The sequence below is a fragment of the Acomys minous genome, assembly GCF_964271855.1.
Source record: "Acomys minous genome assembly, chromosome: 12".
In the NCBI taxonomy this organism is placed as follows: Eukaryota; Metazoa; Chordata; class Mammalia; order Rodentia; family Muridae; genus Acomys; species Acomys minous.
This window is the reverse complement of record NC_140493.1, coordinates 71,063,497-71,079,300: the sequence shown is the minus strand read 5'-3', so window position 1 is coordinate 71,079,300 and position 15,804 is coordinate 71,063,497. Positions and strand designations below refer to the sequence as shown.

At 47.5% G+C, this 15,804-nt stretch overlaps 1 protein-coding gene across 1 annotated transcript in view; it reads left to right on the top strand.

Moving 5' to 3' along the window:
- The window catches only part of SUPT6H (SPT6 homolog, histone chaperone and transcription elongation factor), a 40,486-nt gene that overhangs the window by 10,895 nt on the left and 13,787 nt on the right, over positions 1-15,804 (top strand). The window contains exons 2-22 of the mRNA XM_084750712.1: positions 2,494-2,632; positions 3,319-3,468; positions 3,563-3,639; positions 4,112-4,301; positions 4,438-4,522; positions 5,087-5,360; positions 6,867-6,968; positions 7,346-7,462; positions 7,575-7,664; positions 7,865-8,007; positions 9,690-9,838; positions 9,959-10,057; positions 10,439-10,568; positions 10,654-10,804; positions 10,921-11,075; positions 11,343-11,538; positions 12,231-12,370; positions 12,484-12,601; positions 14,931-15,007; positions 15,237-15,372; positions 15,523-15,660. Of these exons, the coding sequence (XP_084606838.1) occupies positions 2,524-2,632; positions 3,319-3,468; positions 3,563-3,639; positions 4,112-4,301; positions 4,438-4,522; positions 5,087-5,360; positions 6,867-6,968; positions 7,346-7,462; positions 7,575-7,664; positions 7,865-8,007; positions 9,690-9,838; positions 9,959-10,057; positions 10,439-10,568; positions 10,654-10,804; positions 10,921-11,075; positions 11,343-11,538; positions 12,231-12,370; positions 12,484-12,601; positions 14,931-15,007; positions 15,237-15,372; positions 15,523-15,660 (2,826 nt within the window). The 5' untranslated portion in view covers positions 2,494-2,523. The remainder of the gene's footprint in view (positions 1-2,493; positions 2,633-3,318; positions 3,469-3,562; positions 3,640-4,111; positions 4,302-4,437; positions 4,523-5,086; positions 5,361-6,866; positions 6,969-7,345; positions 7,463-7,574; positions 7,665-7,864; positions 8,008-9,689; positions 9,839-9,958; positions 10,058-10,438; positions 10,569-10,653; positions 10,805-10,920; positions 11,076-11,342; positions 11,539-12,230; positions 12,371-12,483; positions 12,602-14,930; positions 15,008-15,236; positions 15,373-15,522; positions 15,661-15,804) is intronic.

The following is a 15,804-nucleotide window of genomic DNA, read 5'->3' as shown; positions in this document are numbered from 1 at the left end:
GTCCTGGACCATGTAGGAAAGCTAAATGTAAGCAGGCCAGCTAGAAAGCAGCATTCTCCATGGTTCCTACTGTATCTTGCCGGTGAAGTGAGTACATGGGTCACAGGTGATACTGTGTGGAATAGCAAGCAAGCCTTTCTTCAAGTTCTTGCCTTTACTTCCTTCAGGGATGGACTGTGACCTAGAATCGTAAGGTGAATAAACTCCTCCTCTAGATTGCTTTTGGTTAATGTTTTATCATAGCAACAGAAATGAAACTAGAAGGTCAATGATACAAATGGCTTCATCGTGGCTCTGATGTTTCTGAAGAGGCTCTTTTTCAGCCAAATTCTCCAAACCAGCATTCAATACAAGTAGGCATAACTTCATAGAGTGTTGTTTAATCTATTAAAAGGGATTTTTTTTTCTTTCTTTAAAAAAAAAAAACCAAAAACTCAATGCCTTTAATCGAGGCCAGCCTGCTCTACAAGCAAGTCCAGGACAGCCAAGGCTATACAGAGAAACCCTATCTCAAAAAAACCAAAAACCACCAGGGGTCCTGCTCAAACTATGGCACCAACCAAGGACAATACGTGCAGTAAACATCGAACCCCTACCCAGATCTAGCCAATGGACAGGACATTCTCCACAGTTGATTGGAGAGCGGGGACTGACTGTCACACGAGCTCTGATGACCCATATTTAACCACGTCCCCTTGATGGGGAGGCCCGGTGGCATTCAGAAGAAGGATAACAGGCTATCAACAAGAGACTTGATACCCTGTTATCATATAGAGGGGGAGGAGGTCCCCTTCAGTCACAGACATAGGGGAGGGGAGTAAGGAGAAAATAGGAGGGAGGGAGGAATGGGAGGAAATAAGGGATGGGATAACAATTGAGATGTAATATGAATAAATTAATTTTTTTTAAAAGTTAAAAAAAAAAATCAAACAGAACAAAACCAACCAACCAAACAAAACAACAATTTTATGTGTATGGATGTTTTGCTTCCGTGTATGTCTGTACCACATATGTACCTGGTGCCTAAAGAGGCCAGAAGAGGATATTGGATGCCCTGGAACTGGAGTCACAGGTGGTTGTGAGAGACCATGTAGGTGCTGGGAATCAAACCTAAGTCCTCTGGAAGAGTAGCCAGTGCTCTTAACCACCAAGCCGTTCCTCTAGTCTCCCCGCCCTTCCCTTTTTTGGGACAAAGTCTTATGTGTATCCCTGGCTGACCTGGAACTCAATACGTAGACCAGACTGGCCTCAGATTCTCAGAGACAGGCATTTCTCTTTTGACTCTGATGTATAAAAGCACCTTCTGTGAAGACTTGGCAGTTACTGCTTCCCAAACTTCTTCACTCTGTCATCATAGACTATAACAATCTCTACGTTAGTTGCTTTCTTCATCTGCCCAATTCTACCTGGAAATTGTGAAGTAAAACATATATGTTAAGAAAAACAGCAGGGGCTGAGAGATGCTCAGCGGTTGAGACACCAATGCAAATAAAATAAATAAATTAAGGAGGGGGGGGGGAACAGATGTAGTGGTTCCAATAATCCTAGCACTGGGCAGGCAGAAGCAGGTGGGTTGCTGTGAATTCTAGGTCAGCTTGGACTGCAGAGTGAAACCCTTTCTCAGTAAAAACAGTGGGAAAGAGAAAAAATGATACTGATGCAAGTGTTGTATAGTTGCCATTTCTTAAAATACACTCGAGAAGGAACCGCAGGAAGCATGGGAAATGGGAGATGTGGAGCCATCTGAAGGTTTTCTGGCTCTGGGAATCAGATTTTGGCCTCTTGCATGCTGGGTGACCCCTTACATTGAGCATCACTCCCAGGTTGAGCCTCCTGATTCTTACTAAGCAGAAATGGTGTGAGCAGAGCTGTGGTAGATAGCTACAAGGATTCTATGGGGAGGTTTAAGAGCTCTCTTTAAAATCATGTGTCTTAGCTGGGCATGGTGGCGCATGCCTTTAATCCCAGCACTCGGGAGGCAGAGGCAGGCGGATCGCTGTGAGTTTGAGGCCAGCCTGGTCTACAAAGTGAGTCCAGGATGGCCAAGGCTACACACAGAAACCCTGTCTCGAAAAACCAAAAAAAAAAAAAAAAAAAAATCGTGTGTCCTAGCCAAGCACAGTGGTGCACACCTGTACTCCCAGCACTCGGGAGGCAAAGGCAGGTGGATCTCTGTGAGTTCGAGGACAGCCTGGTCTACAAAGCAAGTTCAGGACAGCTGAGGCTACACAGAGAAGCCCTGTCTTGAAAAAAAACCAAAATAAATAAAATTAAACCATGTGTCTTTGTTTGTCTGTTTGTTGTAAGATAGACAGTCTCTTACTGTGTAGCCCTGGCTGTCCTAGAACTTACTCTTTAGACAGGGCTGGCCTTGGAACTCACAAAGGTCTCCCTGCCCCTGCCTCCCAAGTGCTGGGATTAAGGTGTGCATCACTGCACCTGGCTCTTGTGTCTTATTTTTGTGCCTCTCCCCCACTTCCTTTCCTTTTGTAGTCTTCAAGGAGGCTGTGAGAAGCAGCAGCAATGTCTGATTTTGTGGAAAGTGAGGCTGAAGAGTCCGAGGAAGAATACAATAATGAAGGCGAGGTGGTACCTAGAGGCACCAAGAAGTTTGTGGAAGAGGAGGATGATGGTGAGGAGCCCCCAGCCTCAAGCTTCTCCCCACTATTCCTAAGCTTTGGATAGTTGGATTCTTGCTGATGAAAGGCTCAGGCTGAGCGCAGAAGTTCTCACACATGAGGTACCAGCTCGAGAACGTTCAGTCCTTCTTAGAAATGCATCGTAGTGCACCGCTCTGCTGTGTCCCGGGCACAGTGCTTAGAAGATTAGGATGACAGCATAAGATGCAGCTGTTGTTTATGCTAGTGTGAGGTTACATTAGTCTGTGGGACAGTGAACTGATAGATAAGTCTCTAGGTAATGCTCCCCCCCTATAAATGTTTATGTACCCCATTGTCAGGCCTTTAGGATCATCAATAGAGTAGAATTAAACGGGCAAAGGAAGGTATAGCTTTCAGCAAAGGGATGAAAGAAGGAATGTAGTTTGTAGTGTGAGGAAAATAGGTTACCGGTAGCTATAAAGCTTCTAGTAGTGATTTGAGGAGGCAAAGTAATTGGGAAGATCGTTTTTCCTAAAGGCAGATGGTAACCTTTGCAGGTGTTGCTGCTCCAGGTCCTAAACTGCGCCCGTTACACAGGGTAGAGACTTCACATGGCACTGGTCACTGGGCTCAGGGCAGGTGGACAGCTGACGTTAAGTGGGTAGTCTGCGCCACCCCCTGGTCCCACTCTCCATGCCTCAAACACACATGTTTTCAGATGAGGAGGAGGAAGAGGAGAACCTGGATGACCAGGATGAGCGAGGCAACCTGAAAGGCTTCATCAATGATGAAGATGAAGGGGAAGACGATGAGGGCAGTGACTCTGCTGATTCAGAAGATGATGTTGGCCACAAGAAGAGGAAACGCCGTGAGTAGCATGTCCCTGTGTCGGCTGAGCCTGGGGTAGAAGTTGCAGCGGAGAAGAGCCGCCTCTCACCATGGGTGCACTTTGTTCTCTTTAGCATCTTTTGATGACCGCCTGGAAGATGATGATTTTGACCTCATTGAGGAGAATTTGGGGGTTAAAGTCAAACGAGGAGTAAGTACTTTCCTTATCCTTTTTCCTGAGTAGTATGGGGTCACCATGGAAAAGAGAAAGATGCCCAGTCACATAATGCTGTGAAGCCCAGATCTGAAGTCTATTAGAAAAAGATTTGTCGGGCCGGGCATGGTGGCGCACGCCTTTAATCCCAGCACTCGGGAGGCAGAGGCAGGCGGATCGCTGAGCTCGAGGCCAGCCTGGTCTACAAAGTGAGTCCAGGACAGCCAAGGCTAACACAGAGAGACTCTGTCTCGAAAAACCAAAAAAAAAAAAAAAAAAAAGAAAGAAAAAGATTTGTCAGTTTGTAGGATGGGCCTTGGGGCTGAGTAAACATCACTCAGTGTGTTCTTGCCCATCTCACTTGATATATGTAACTGTGGTGGGAATACAGAAATGAGCCTGGATAGCAGACATCCTTACACCAGACACACAAACCCAATCCTGAAAGACACATTTTCCTCAACACTAGCAAAAATACCGACGTGTCAAAAAAATGTCTGATGATGAAGATGATGATGAAGAATATGGCAAGGAAGAACATGAAAAGGAAGCCATTGCAGTGGAAATCTTCCAAGATGAAGAAGGGGAAGAAGGACAGGAGGCTGTAGAGGCCCCCATCGCTCCTCCAGAGGAGGAGGAGGAAGATGATGAAGAGTCAGGTACAGGGCAGATGCTGGGCAGGGAAGCCAACGCTGCGTGGCTGTTGGCCTTTCCTAGGAGCCTCCCTAATTTTTCCCCCGGGCAGAACCAGGCTTATCTGCTGACTGAGTACTAACCTGTTCCTTCTCCACCCAGATGTTGACGATTTCATTGTGGATGATGATGGACAGCCTCTGAAAAAACCCAAATGGCGGAAAAAGCTTCCCGGATATACAGATGCGTAAGTGCAGCCTGTTACTATGTGGTGATGATGACATTGAGTGGGCATGTGGTCAGGAAGGAGTCTAGAGACTTCTGCCAATTAGAATGTCCCCCACTCTTGTCTATTTTCTTCTGTGCCTCAAATCACCTCTGCTAGGCAGTGATTTCCAACTCCTACAGTCACTGAGCGCTCTCATGTACGTCAGTCCTCAGAAGATTAGGATAGTCCAGCATCCCTCCTCTGCCCTGTGGATGGCCTACCACCCTGTGTTGACAGGTTTTGTTCTAAGGGGACACTGTAGTGTCTTGGCAGTAGATGGTTCACCAAGCAGAGTAAGGATCCATTCCTGTGATGTTTGGTTTTGGTTTCTATCTGTGGCAGGTCTCAAAGATAGGCTTTTTGTTTTCTGCTAATAGTTTGTCTTGAAACCTCCAGGCACCTATTTATTCTGTACTGAATGTGACTTTGCAATTGGCTTTTTCTCTTTGCTTCCTTATTCCCCTGGGGCATGCAAAGTCTTTGGGCAGGGCCTGCATTTCTCCTCTTAGCCCTGAGCCCACCCCCTCTTACTCTCACACACAGAGCCCTGCAGGAAGCCCAGGAGATCTTCGGGGTGGACTTTGACTATGATGAATTTGAGAAATACAATGAATATGATGAAGAGCTGGAGGAAGACTATGAGTATGAGGACGATGAGGCTGAAGGTGAGATGCGAGTGCGCCCCAAGAAGACGACCAAGAAGCGTGTGAGCCGCAGGAGTATCTTTGAGATGTATGAGCCGAGTGAACTGGAGAGCAGCCACCTCACAGACCAGGACAATGAGATCCGTGCCACTGACTTGCCTGAGAGATTCCAGGTAGGAGACACCGTGAGCAGTCCCCATCATGGGCTTGGAAACTCATGTGACCCAGGTCCAGGGGGCCTTTGTTTGTTTGTTTGTTTGTTTGTTTTCTGTTTTTCAAGACAGGGTTTCTCTGTGTATCCTTGTCTGTCCTGGACTTGCTCTGTACACTGGGCTGGCCTCAGACTCACAGAGATTTGCCTGCCTCTGCCTCTGTCTCCTCCAGTGCAGGGATTATGCCCAGCTTAGCCTACTTATTTATTCTAGCAGTCCTGAGAAGGAAGCTTTGAGCCTCATATACATATGGGTAAGAGTGCTACTGTTGGGGGCAGGAGAGATGGCTCAGAGGTTGAGAGCCCTGGCTGCTCCTCCAAAGATCCTGAGTTCAATTCCCAGCAACCACATGGTGGCTCACAACCATCTATAATGAGATCTGATGCCCTCTTCTGGTGTGCAGGCAGAACACTGTATACATAATAAGTAAATCTTTTAAAAAAAAAAAAAAAAGAGTACTACTGTTGAGCGATGCCCTCGTCCTCTTTTTACTTTGTATTTTGAAGCAGAGCCTCACTAACTTAGGCTGGCCTTCAGCTGACTGTAGCTCAAGCAGGGCTTAAGCTTGTGCTTCTCCCTTCCCTGCTTCCTGAGTAGCCAGAATTACAGGACTAACTTTGAAATGGCATTCTATTTTGGGTGTTGTTGTTGTTGTTGTTGTTGTTGTTGTTGTTGTTATTATTATTATTATTATTATTATTATTATTATTATTATTTTGTTTCATTTGTTTTTGAGACAGGCTCTCATGTAGCCCAGAGTGGCCTCAAACTCAGTAAGTAGCCAAGGATGACCTTAAATTTCTGGTGCTCAGGCCAGGCATGGTGGCACGTGCCTTTAATCCCATCACTTGGGAGGAGGCAGAAGCAAGTGGATTGCTATGAGTTCAAGGCCAGCCTGGTCTACAAAGTGAATCTACGACAGCCAGGGGTATACAGAGAAACCATGTTTCAGGGGAAATACATTGTTCTTTTTCTGCTGTTCTGGCTTCGACCTTGTCTTGAGGGCTGGGGTTACAGGCATACAGCATCACGCCAGGTTCTGTGGTGCTGAGGTCGTATGCATGCTAGGCAGTCACTCTACAAACTAAGCTATACCCCTAGCCCTAAAAGGGTATTCTTAGCAGATCTGAAATGTGTTCATTTCATGTCAGGTGACATTAGAAATGTGTGCGTGAGGGCCACACACCTCTGTCCAGAAGAGGAATGCTCTTTTCTTTTTCTTTTTTTCTTTTTTTTTTTTTTTTTTTTTTTTTTTTTGGTTTTTTTTTTGAGACAGGGTTTCTCTGTGTAGCCTTGGCTGTTCTGGACTCGCTTTGTAGACCAGGCTGGCCTCGAACTCACAGCGATCCGCCTGCCTCTGCCTCCCGAGTGCTGGGATTAAAGGCGTGCGCCACCACTGCCCGGCTGGAATGCTCTTTTCTAAGCAGGACATAAGATGACGGTGTCTCACTGTCTTCTCTGCTGCAGCTCCGCTCCATCCCAGTCAAGGCTGCTGAAGATGATGAGCTAGAAGAGGAGGCTGACTGGATCTACAGAAACGCCTTTGCGACACCCACCATCTCCCTCCAGGTAGCTAGGCGCTCTCATCATCCTTGCAGAGAGCCTGGGCTTGCCTTCCACCATCCACAGCACGTTCCCAACTGCCCATCACTGTAGTTCTGTGGCTCCTCCCCTGACTTGTGTGGGCACCAGACACTCACATAGTACACATGTACACATGCAGGCAAAGCATTTGTACACATAAGTTAAGTGTTTAAAAAGTTCTGACATGAACCAGAAGCCAGTTGATGAAAATGAAAAGCCACTCATTCCCTGCTTGAATCTTCTGTATGCCTCAGGAAAGAGTATTGTATATGTAAGAAAAATGTGATGTTGTGAAGCTCTTGTGTGATAAGACAGCAGGTAACATGAGTTACTCTTTTTGTTTTGTTTTGCTCTTATTGTAGGACAGCTGTGATTACCTAGACCGTGGGCAGCCATCCAGTAGCTTCAGTCGGAAAGGGCCCAGCACAATTCAGAAGATCAAAGAGGCCCTGGGCTTCATGCGAAATCAGCATTTTGAGGTAGCTCCTTGAGCTGTAGTGGAGCTATTAGTTAGGAAATGGCTGTCCTGTAGCAGAGAGGACAGCCTGCAGGCCTTTCTTCTGGGTGACAGCAGTACCCTTGCTACTTTAGGTGCCTTTTATCGCCTTCTACCGAAAGGAGTACGTGGAGCCTGAGTTGCACATCAATGACCTGTGGAGGGTGTGGCAGTGGGATGAGAAGGTAACTCGGACAGAAGGCCACAGGGCGCTGAGAACTGGGCACAGAAAAGCCTGCATCAGGGTGCTACGGCTGTGACTTCCAGAACTGCCAACCCCGCCCCCCCCCACCCCCCCCCAACTAGGGCTTCTGCTAAGGGGAACGGCAGACTTGGGTCTCCAGGACTGAACCCCAGTCCTCACTCCTCCCTTCCTCTGCTCTAGTGGACACAGCTGAGAATCCGCAAGGAGAACCTGACGAGGCTGTTTGAGAAGATGCAGGCTTATCAGTACGAGCAGATCTCTGCTGACCCTGACAAACCACTCGCTGATGGCATCCGGGCTTTAGATACTACTGATATGGAGAGGTAGGATGTGTAGGGAGCCTCAGGCAGGTCCTCAGGAGTGCTGTTGCTTTGCAGAATTTGTAGCATGGGCCCCCAGCCCTTAGAATCCAAATGGTCAGTACATCAACACTGAACTTTCTGAGCTAGGTGTGGTGGCGCACACTTTTAATCCCAGTATTCAGGGCAGCAGAGGCAAAGCAAGTCCAGGACAGCCAAGGCTACATAGAAAAACCCTGTCTTGGAAAATCAAAAGATAAAAGATAAATAAGTAATAACTTTCCTGGACTGGAGAGATGGCTCAGAGGTTAAGAGCTCTGTCTGCTCTTCCAGAGGTCATGAGTTCAATTCCCAGCAACCATATGGTAGTTCACAACCATCTGTAATGAGATCTGGTTCCCTCTCCTAGCCTGCAGGTGTACATGCAGATAGAGAACTCATATACATAAATAAATAAATCTTTTTTTTTAAAGCTTTGCTATTTACCTATTTGTTTATTGTGACCCCCACCCCATCCCCAGGATTTCTCTCTAAGTTGTTCTGTCCTAGAACTCACTGTGTAGACCAGACTGGCCTTTAAACTCAGAGATCCTCCTGCCCCTGCCTCTTAAGCGATGGGACTAAAGGCATGTGCCACCACATCTGGCTACAAATGAGCTTGTCACCGAGTGGTGGTCCACTTCTGTAATCCCAGGGCTCAGGAGGCAGGGCTGAGCGGACTGTGAGTGCAGCAAAAGTCAGGTCAGGCATGGCGCCACACACCTGTGACCCAGTGGCAAGTGCTGTACCTCTGAGCCATCTCACCAGCCCCAGCACCAGGTTTTCAGATTGCATATATGTGCATTTATCCCATGTAGAGAGTGCTACATAAGAAACAGCTTATATAAGCCAGGCGGTAGTGGCGCACACCTTTAATCCCAGAGGTCGGGAGGCAGAGGCAGGTGGATTGCTGTGAATTCAAGGCCAGCCTAGTCTACAAAGTTAGTCCAGGACAGCCAAGGCTACACAGAGAAACCCTGTCTTGAAAAAAACAAAAACAAAAAAGAAAAAGAAACAATTTATAACTGGAACATACTTTGGGACCCTCAGTCATGTGATAACGGAGGGCAGTACCCACAAGCTGACATGTGCTTTCAGGGACTGCGAGCTTCACTAATCACATGCTGCCCTGTCTGCTGCTTTTTTGTATTGCTCTTTTCTCTTGAGACAGTCTTACTTTGCAGTCCACACTTAGACTCCTAATCTAGTCTATTTCTCTAGTGTGTGATTACAGGTGTGTGCTGCCACACCTGGCCTTTATACTTTGTCTTGTAATAGTTGCCATTGGCTATTTCAGTTGGACATACTTCCTATAAGTGTGTGTATATATATATTATAGGATCTCGTATTGTGCAGCCTGGCCTCAAGCTCCTAACACTCCAGCTCTCAAGTTCCGGGATACCACATCCAGCTTTCTTGTTTGTTTTTGAAGCAGGATATTGCTGAATGTGCCAGGCTGACCTCAGACTTGCAGCAAGCCTCTTACTTCAGTCTTTAAATTTACACAGCAGCATATATTCCTTTAAGATACCTTGGCTGTGCTTAAGCAGTAGTCTGGGACGGCTGCGTCCCTTTGTTTGCTCATCCTACTTGATCTTGCTTCCTGGGAATTAGACATGTGGCAAAGCTTCTCCGCAGTAATGGCATCTTGCATCTCGCCCCTGCAGGCTCAAAGATGTACAGTCGATGGATGAACTGAAAGACGTCTACAACCATTTCTTACTTTACTATGGTCGTGACATCCCCAAGATGCAGAATGCTGCCAAGGCTAGCCGTAAGAAGCTGAAACGCATAAAGGAAGACGGGGATGAGGAAGGTGAGTGCTGAGAAAGAAAGCTCTAGTCTTGATGGCCATGGTAGGTGCCCTTTGGGGCCTTCTCAGATCCATGGAAGCAATCAGAAACAAGAGCTGACTGCCCTCAAATTTTGTTCCCAGGAGAAGGTGAGGAAGCTGAAGATGAAGAGCAAAGGGGACCAGAGCTCAAGCAAGCCTCCCGCCGAGACATGTACACCATCTGCCAGAGTGCAGGCTTGGGTAAAAGCCATCTTCTTTGTCACCCAGGCATTGTAGCTTTGAATAAGGAAACATTTCCAGGTGTGCCCTAGTGCACAGGACCAGGAAGGAATGTATTAGTGCTCATCTGGCGCTGAACTCCGTGGTCCTCATAAACACTTGCTCCCCCAATCATCTTTATATTCACTTCCCTGTGGTTAGCTGATGTCTCTTACATTTCTAAGGTAGTTAGAAGTCTTCTGGGGGATTAAAGTCAGGTTTTATTTGTTGTTCTTTGATGACCTATCCTGCCTGTTCATTGTCTCTTTAAGCTCTGGTGCCCAAAACAGGTGCTGTCCCTCTGACCACTGAGCAGTCTGGTGGCTGGGTACTGCCTCACCTGTCACCCTTCTGTTTCTGTAGATGGCCTGGCCAAAAAGTTTGGACTGACACCTGAACAATTTGGGGAGAACCTTCGTGACAGCTACCAGCGGCATGAGACAGAGCAGTTCCCTGCAGAGCCCTTGGAGCTGGCCAAAGATTATGTTTGCAGGTGGGCATGCAGCAGACGGCCAGCAGGAGGGGTGACCCGGAGGCCGAGACACCCTCATCCTGCAGCTCCACTGTTGTCCCCACAGCCAGTTCCCCACACCAGAAGCCGTGCTGGAAGGTGCCCGGTACATGGTTGCACTACAGATTGCCCGGGAGCCCCTTGTCAGGCAGGTGCTGAGACAAACCTTCCAGGAGAGAGCCAAGCTAAACATAAGCCCAACCAAGAAAGGCAGAAAGGTAAGCTGGGGAAAGGGCCACACTCTAAACTGTGTCTGCTTCGAACCCAAAGGCAGTCTTTTCCCTGGGGCCAAGCCCTGCCTTCCTGCTAATGATTGCCTTCTCTGTGTGTACAGGATGTGGATGAGGCCCACTATGCTTATTCTTTTAAGTACTTAAAGAACAAGCCTGTTAAAGAGTTAAGAGATGACCAGTTCCTCAAGATAGGCCTGGCTGAAGACGAAGGGCTGCTCACCATTGACATCAGCATAGATATGAAGGGCGTGGAAGGGTAAGCTGAGCCTGGGGCTGCAGGGAGCGTAGCCCTCAGCAGCAGGAACCCATTTCTGAGTTAAGTGAGCCTTGTTGGTTCACGTATGAATGTCTGAGTGTCATGTTCTCTCGAAACTGCCCCCCAAACAAAACAAAACAAAAAAATCGGGACTAGAATATCAGTGGAGTACTTTACAGTGTGGGTTATTTACGTAGTGTTTTTTATGTGTATACGTCTGTTACTACTTCCAAAGAGAAGACAGCAGCTCCTTGTGCCTCTCCTCAGGTATGGCAACGACCAGACATACTTTGAGGAGATCAAGCAGTTTTACTACCGGGATGAGTTCAGCCACCAGGTGCAGGAGTGGAACCGGCAGCGCACTATGGCCATTGAGCGAGCTCTCCAGCAGTTCCTGTATGTGCAGATGGCCAAAGAACTCAAACACAAGCTGCTGGCCGAGGCCAGGGAGAGTGTTGTAAAGGTGAGGCCCACGGCGTGCTGCCTCTGTCTTCGGAGGGTGGAGCCAGGTGTTAGCCCGAGGCCTTGCACAAGTAGGCAAGTATTCCACCACTGAGCCACACACCCCAGCCCTACACTCATTGTTTTCTTGATTATATTTATTCATTAATTACATGTGTGGGTGTTTGCATGAAGACATACATATGGTGGCCAGAGGATGCCTTTCAGAAGTTGATCCTCCCCTTCCACTGTATGGGTCCCATGGCTTGAATTCAGGTTGTCAGGACTGGCTGCAGGTGCCTTTGCCTGTGAGACAGACTGAGATAGCCCAGGCTGACCTTCTGATCCTCCTGAGTGCTTATGGCACCATGCCCTAGCTTTCATTCTCCGTAGGAGAGCTGAGAGGGAAGAGACCCCGTGGTTGCCTTATAGCTAGAGAAAGAATGAGGGCATGCAGAGCAGAAGTGAGGAACAGCACAGACTGGGCACAGGGTTTATGTCCAAGTTTTCTCCAGGCCTCTTCCCTCCCTCTGTTCATCCAAGTATTTCTTGCTTGTGTTGCTTCCCTTTCCAAAATGCAAGTATGCTTTTGTATTGCAAGCATGCCAGCTGGCCAAGGACATGTGCCTCCCACAAATACGTACGCTTACACTTGCACTTGCACACTTGAAGCCCCGGTGACCGTGGTATCTGCTGTGTCTCTCTCTACTTTAGGCCTGTAGCCGAAAGCTCTACAACTGGTTGAGGGTGGCGCCCTACCGACCAGATCAGCAGGTAGAAGAAGATGACGACTTCATGGATGAGAACCAGGGGAAGGGCATTCGCGTCCTAGGCATTGCCTTCTCCTCTGCCAGGTACCTGCCTGCCCCGCACCACCTCTCACCTGTCTTTCTTTCACACTTGCTTTTTCCCATTCACGGTTCAGATTGCTAACTGTTGCTCTCTTCTTTCTGTACCTGGGTGGCAGGGATCACCCTGTGTTCTGTGCCCTAGTCAATGGTGAAGGAGAAGTGACGGATTTCCTCCGCCTGCCCCATTTTACCAAACGACGAACTGCATGGAGAGAAGAAGAGCGGGAGAAGAAGGTAAATCCAAGTGTGTACTTGGAGCACACTCTGCGGTCGGGGAGAGCAAGTGATGCAGTCTAAGCCAAGCATCAAGAAAATCCCCAGAAATAAGCTCATCACATCTTACGTAGAAGTCAGAAGAGTCATACCTTAGGAAGTAGTAACAGACATAGAAACATAAAAAGATTAATTAACAGCTGACCATGGGGCTGCATGCCTATAATCCCAGCACTCGGGAGGTAGACACAGGTGGATCTCTGAGTTCGAGTCCAGCCTGGACTACAAAGAGTTCCAGGACAGCCAGGGCTACACAGAGAAACCGTGTCTAGAGAAACCAAAAGAACAAACAAACAAGCAACCCTTTAATTTAAATCAGCCACACTATATAAAACTCCACTCATATTCTGGCCGCCATTTCTTTTTGTTTGGGGGAAGGGTGGTTTTTCAAGGTTGAAACCTTGAAAAACAGGCTGTCCTGTCTACTCTGTCTGTAGACCAGGTTGGTCTGGAACTCACAGAGATCTGCCTGCCTCGGCCTCCAGAGTGTGGAGATCAAAGGCGTGTGTCACTGCGCCCAGCTCTGATCCCCATTTTACTATTTTAAAATGCTCTCACCTTTGGGAGGCAGTCTCACTTCTGTAGGCAGTAGGTGGCACTCGAGTTACTAGGTGTGGTTTTCTTCTGGCATCCAGCCAGCACCTAGGCCTTCGTTTCTTCTGGATCTGCCTTGACTGCTTCTGTTTTTACCAGCATCTGGGTCAGACTGTCCCATGAGCTGAGAGCCACTGGGGCATAGAGCCAACCTTTCCCTGCTTCTGCCCTTCAGTTACCCCTTTTCTAAAGAAAGGTGAATTTGAATATATTGAATGTCTTTATCATTGGGATTTGGTTTTGGTTTTTTCTTTTTCTTTTTGACAGGGTTTCTTTGTGTAACAGAGCCCTGTCCTGGACTCACTTTGTAGACCAGGCTGGCCTCGAACTCACAGTGATCCACCTGCCTCTGCTTCCCAAGTGCTGGGACTAAATGCATGCATCACCACACACAGCTTGGTTTTTGGTTTTTGTTTTTGTTTTTTTCAAGACAGAGTTTCTTTTTTTCTTTCTTTTTTTCCTTTCGAGACAGGCTTTCTTTGTGTAGCCCTAGCTGCCCTGGAAAACTCTGTAGACCGTGCTGGCCTTGAACTCACAATGATTTGCCTGCCTCTGCCTCCCCGAGTCTCAGAAGGTAAGAATTTTGGGTCACAACAAAAGAGAAGTTTTCTGACTGTCCATCCTCTGAAATCCTTTATGTCCATCCATTACAGCAAAAGCAGGCTCGGCAACTGTCTTTCAGGAAACAGGTGTGATAATGAATCCTTGGTACCAGTGTGGACAGGTCTTCTCCAGGCTTATAAAATCTTAAGAACTGGGGCTAAAGACATAGCTCAGAAGTTAAGGGCACTGACTGCTTTTACAGAGAACCCAGGTTCAAATCCCAGCACCCTCTTGGCAGCTCACAACCATCTGTATCTCCAGTATCAGAGTTACAATGCCCACTTCTGTCCTCAGGCACACATGTGGTGCATACACATACATGTAGACAGTACACACAAAATAACAATAAAAATGTTTAACCCACCAGGAATGGTGGTGCACACCTTTAATCTCAGCACTCAGGAGACAGAGGCAGGTGGATCTCTGTGAGTTTGGGGCCAGCTTGCTCTACAAAGCGAGTCCAGGTCAGCCAGGACTACAAGAGAAACCCTGTCTTGGAAAAGAAAAAGAATGTTTTAACTCAGCAAATCTGCATTCAGTTTTTAAAACTGAAATGTAAATTTATAGAACAACATACATACCCGCTTATGTCAAGTTCAACCATCATAATAAACTACCATAGACAGCCACATAGCCTATGCTCCTCCTCAAAAGCCAGGATGTCTCTGAGGACCCAGCCATTATCTGGTAGGAATCTATTTATTAAAAGAATAGTTAGCCAGTTGGTGGCAATACACACCTTTTAATCCTAGCACTCAGGAGCCAGAGGCAGGCAGATCTCTGAGTTTGAGGACAGCCAGGGCCACACGAAGAAACCCTATCTTGAAAAACAACAACACAAGGATAGGTCTGTGTGTCCTTTTGAAATTCTGTGTTTCAATTAAAACGAAACAAAAAACTGTGAGATACGGTCTTAATATTTAGCCCTGGCTGGCTTCAAATGTATAGAGATCCACCTGCCTCTGCCTCCTAAGTGCTGGGATTAAAGACATGCTGCCATACCCAGAAAAAATAGGCTTAAAAAGAAAATCTCAGTTTGCTTGAAAACTTTCCATGCTCAGAGCTATTCAGCCTCAATTTCCTTTTAATTCAGGCTCAAGATATTGAAACCTTAAAGAAGTTTCTTGTGAATAAGAAGCCTCATGTGGTGACCGTGGCAGGAGAGAACAGGTAGGGCGGGGCGTGAGGCTCTGGACGGGCTGGTGTGAGACTGTGCCCCGGTCACTCGTGTCTTGTTGCTGAGTCTGGTACATGCCCAGAGCAGAGGCTTTGTGTCTGGGTGTAATGTTGACAATCCCCAGGGTCCTCTCTGTCTTTAAAGCTCCCCACAACACCTCAGTCGAGACACTATCCATTCCTGAGGAAATCATCCTTTAACCAGAACTCCTCGTCCTTCCAGGGATGCTCAGATGCTGATCGAGGATGTGAAGCGCATAGTGCATGAGCTGGACCAAGGCCAGCAGCTCTCTTCTATTGGGGTGGAGCTGGTTGACAACGAGTTGGCCATTCTGTATATGAACAGCAAGAAATCAGAGGTAATGTGATTCCTCACCTCAAGGCTTGCCCTGTCAACTGCTGTAGACCCCAGAGGAGTTAAGGAAGTGCCTTCAAGCCAGAATGGTTTGGATTTCTTTTTCTTGTCACTGAGGACATCCTAAGGTTCTGTGACCTTCCTTTGGTTCTAGGCGGAGTTCCGGGATTATCCACCAGTTCTGAGACAAGCCGTCTCTCTAGCCCGGCGCATCCAAGACCCGCTGATAGAATTTGCCCAGGTGTGCAGCTCTGATGAAGACATCCTGTGTCTCAAGTTTCATCCCTTGCAGGTGAGTAGGATAGGCAAGCAGGCCAGGGGGGTAAAAAGGCACAGTAACAGGAGGCAGACGCAGGCGGATCTCTCTAAATTCCAGGCCTGCTTGGTCTACAAAGTGAGGCCAGGACAGCCAAGGCTACATAGAGAGATCCTGTCT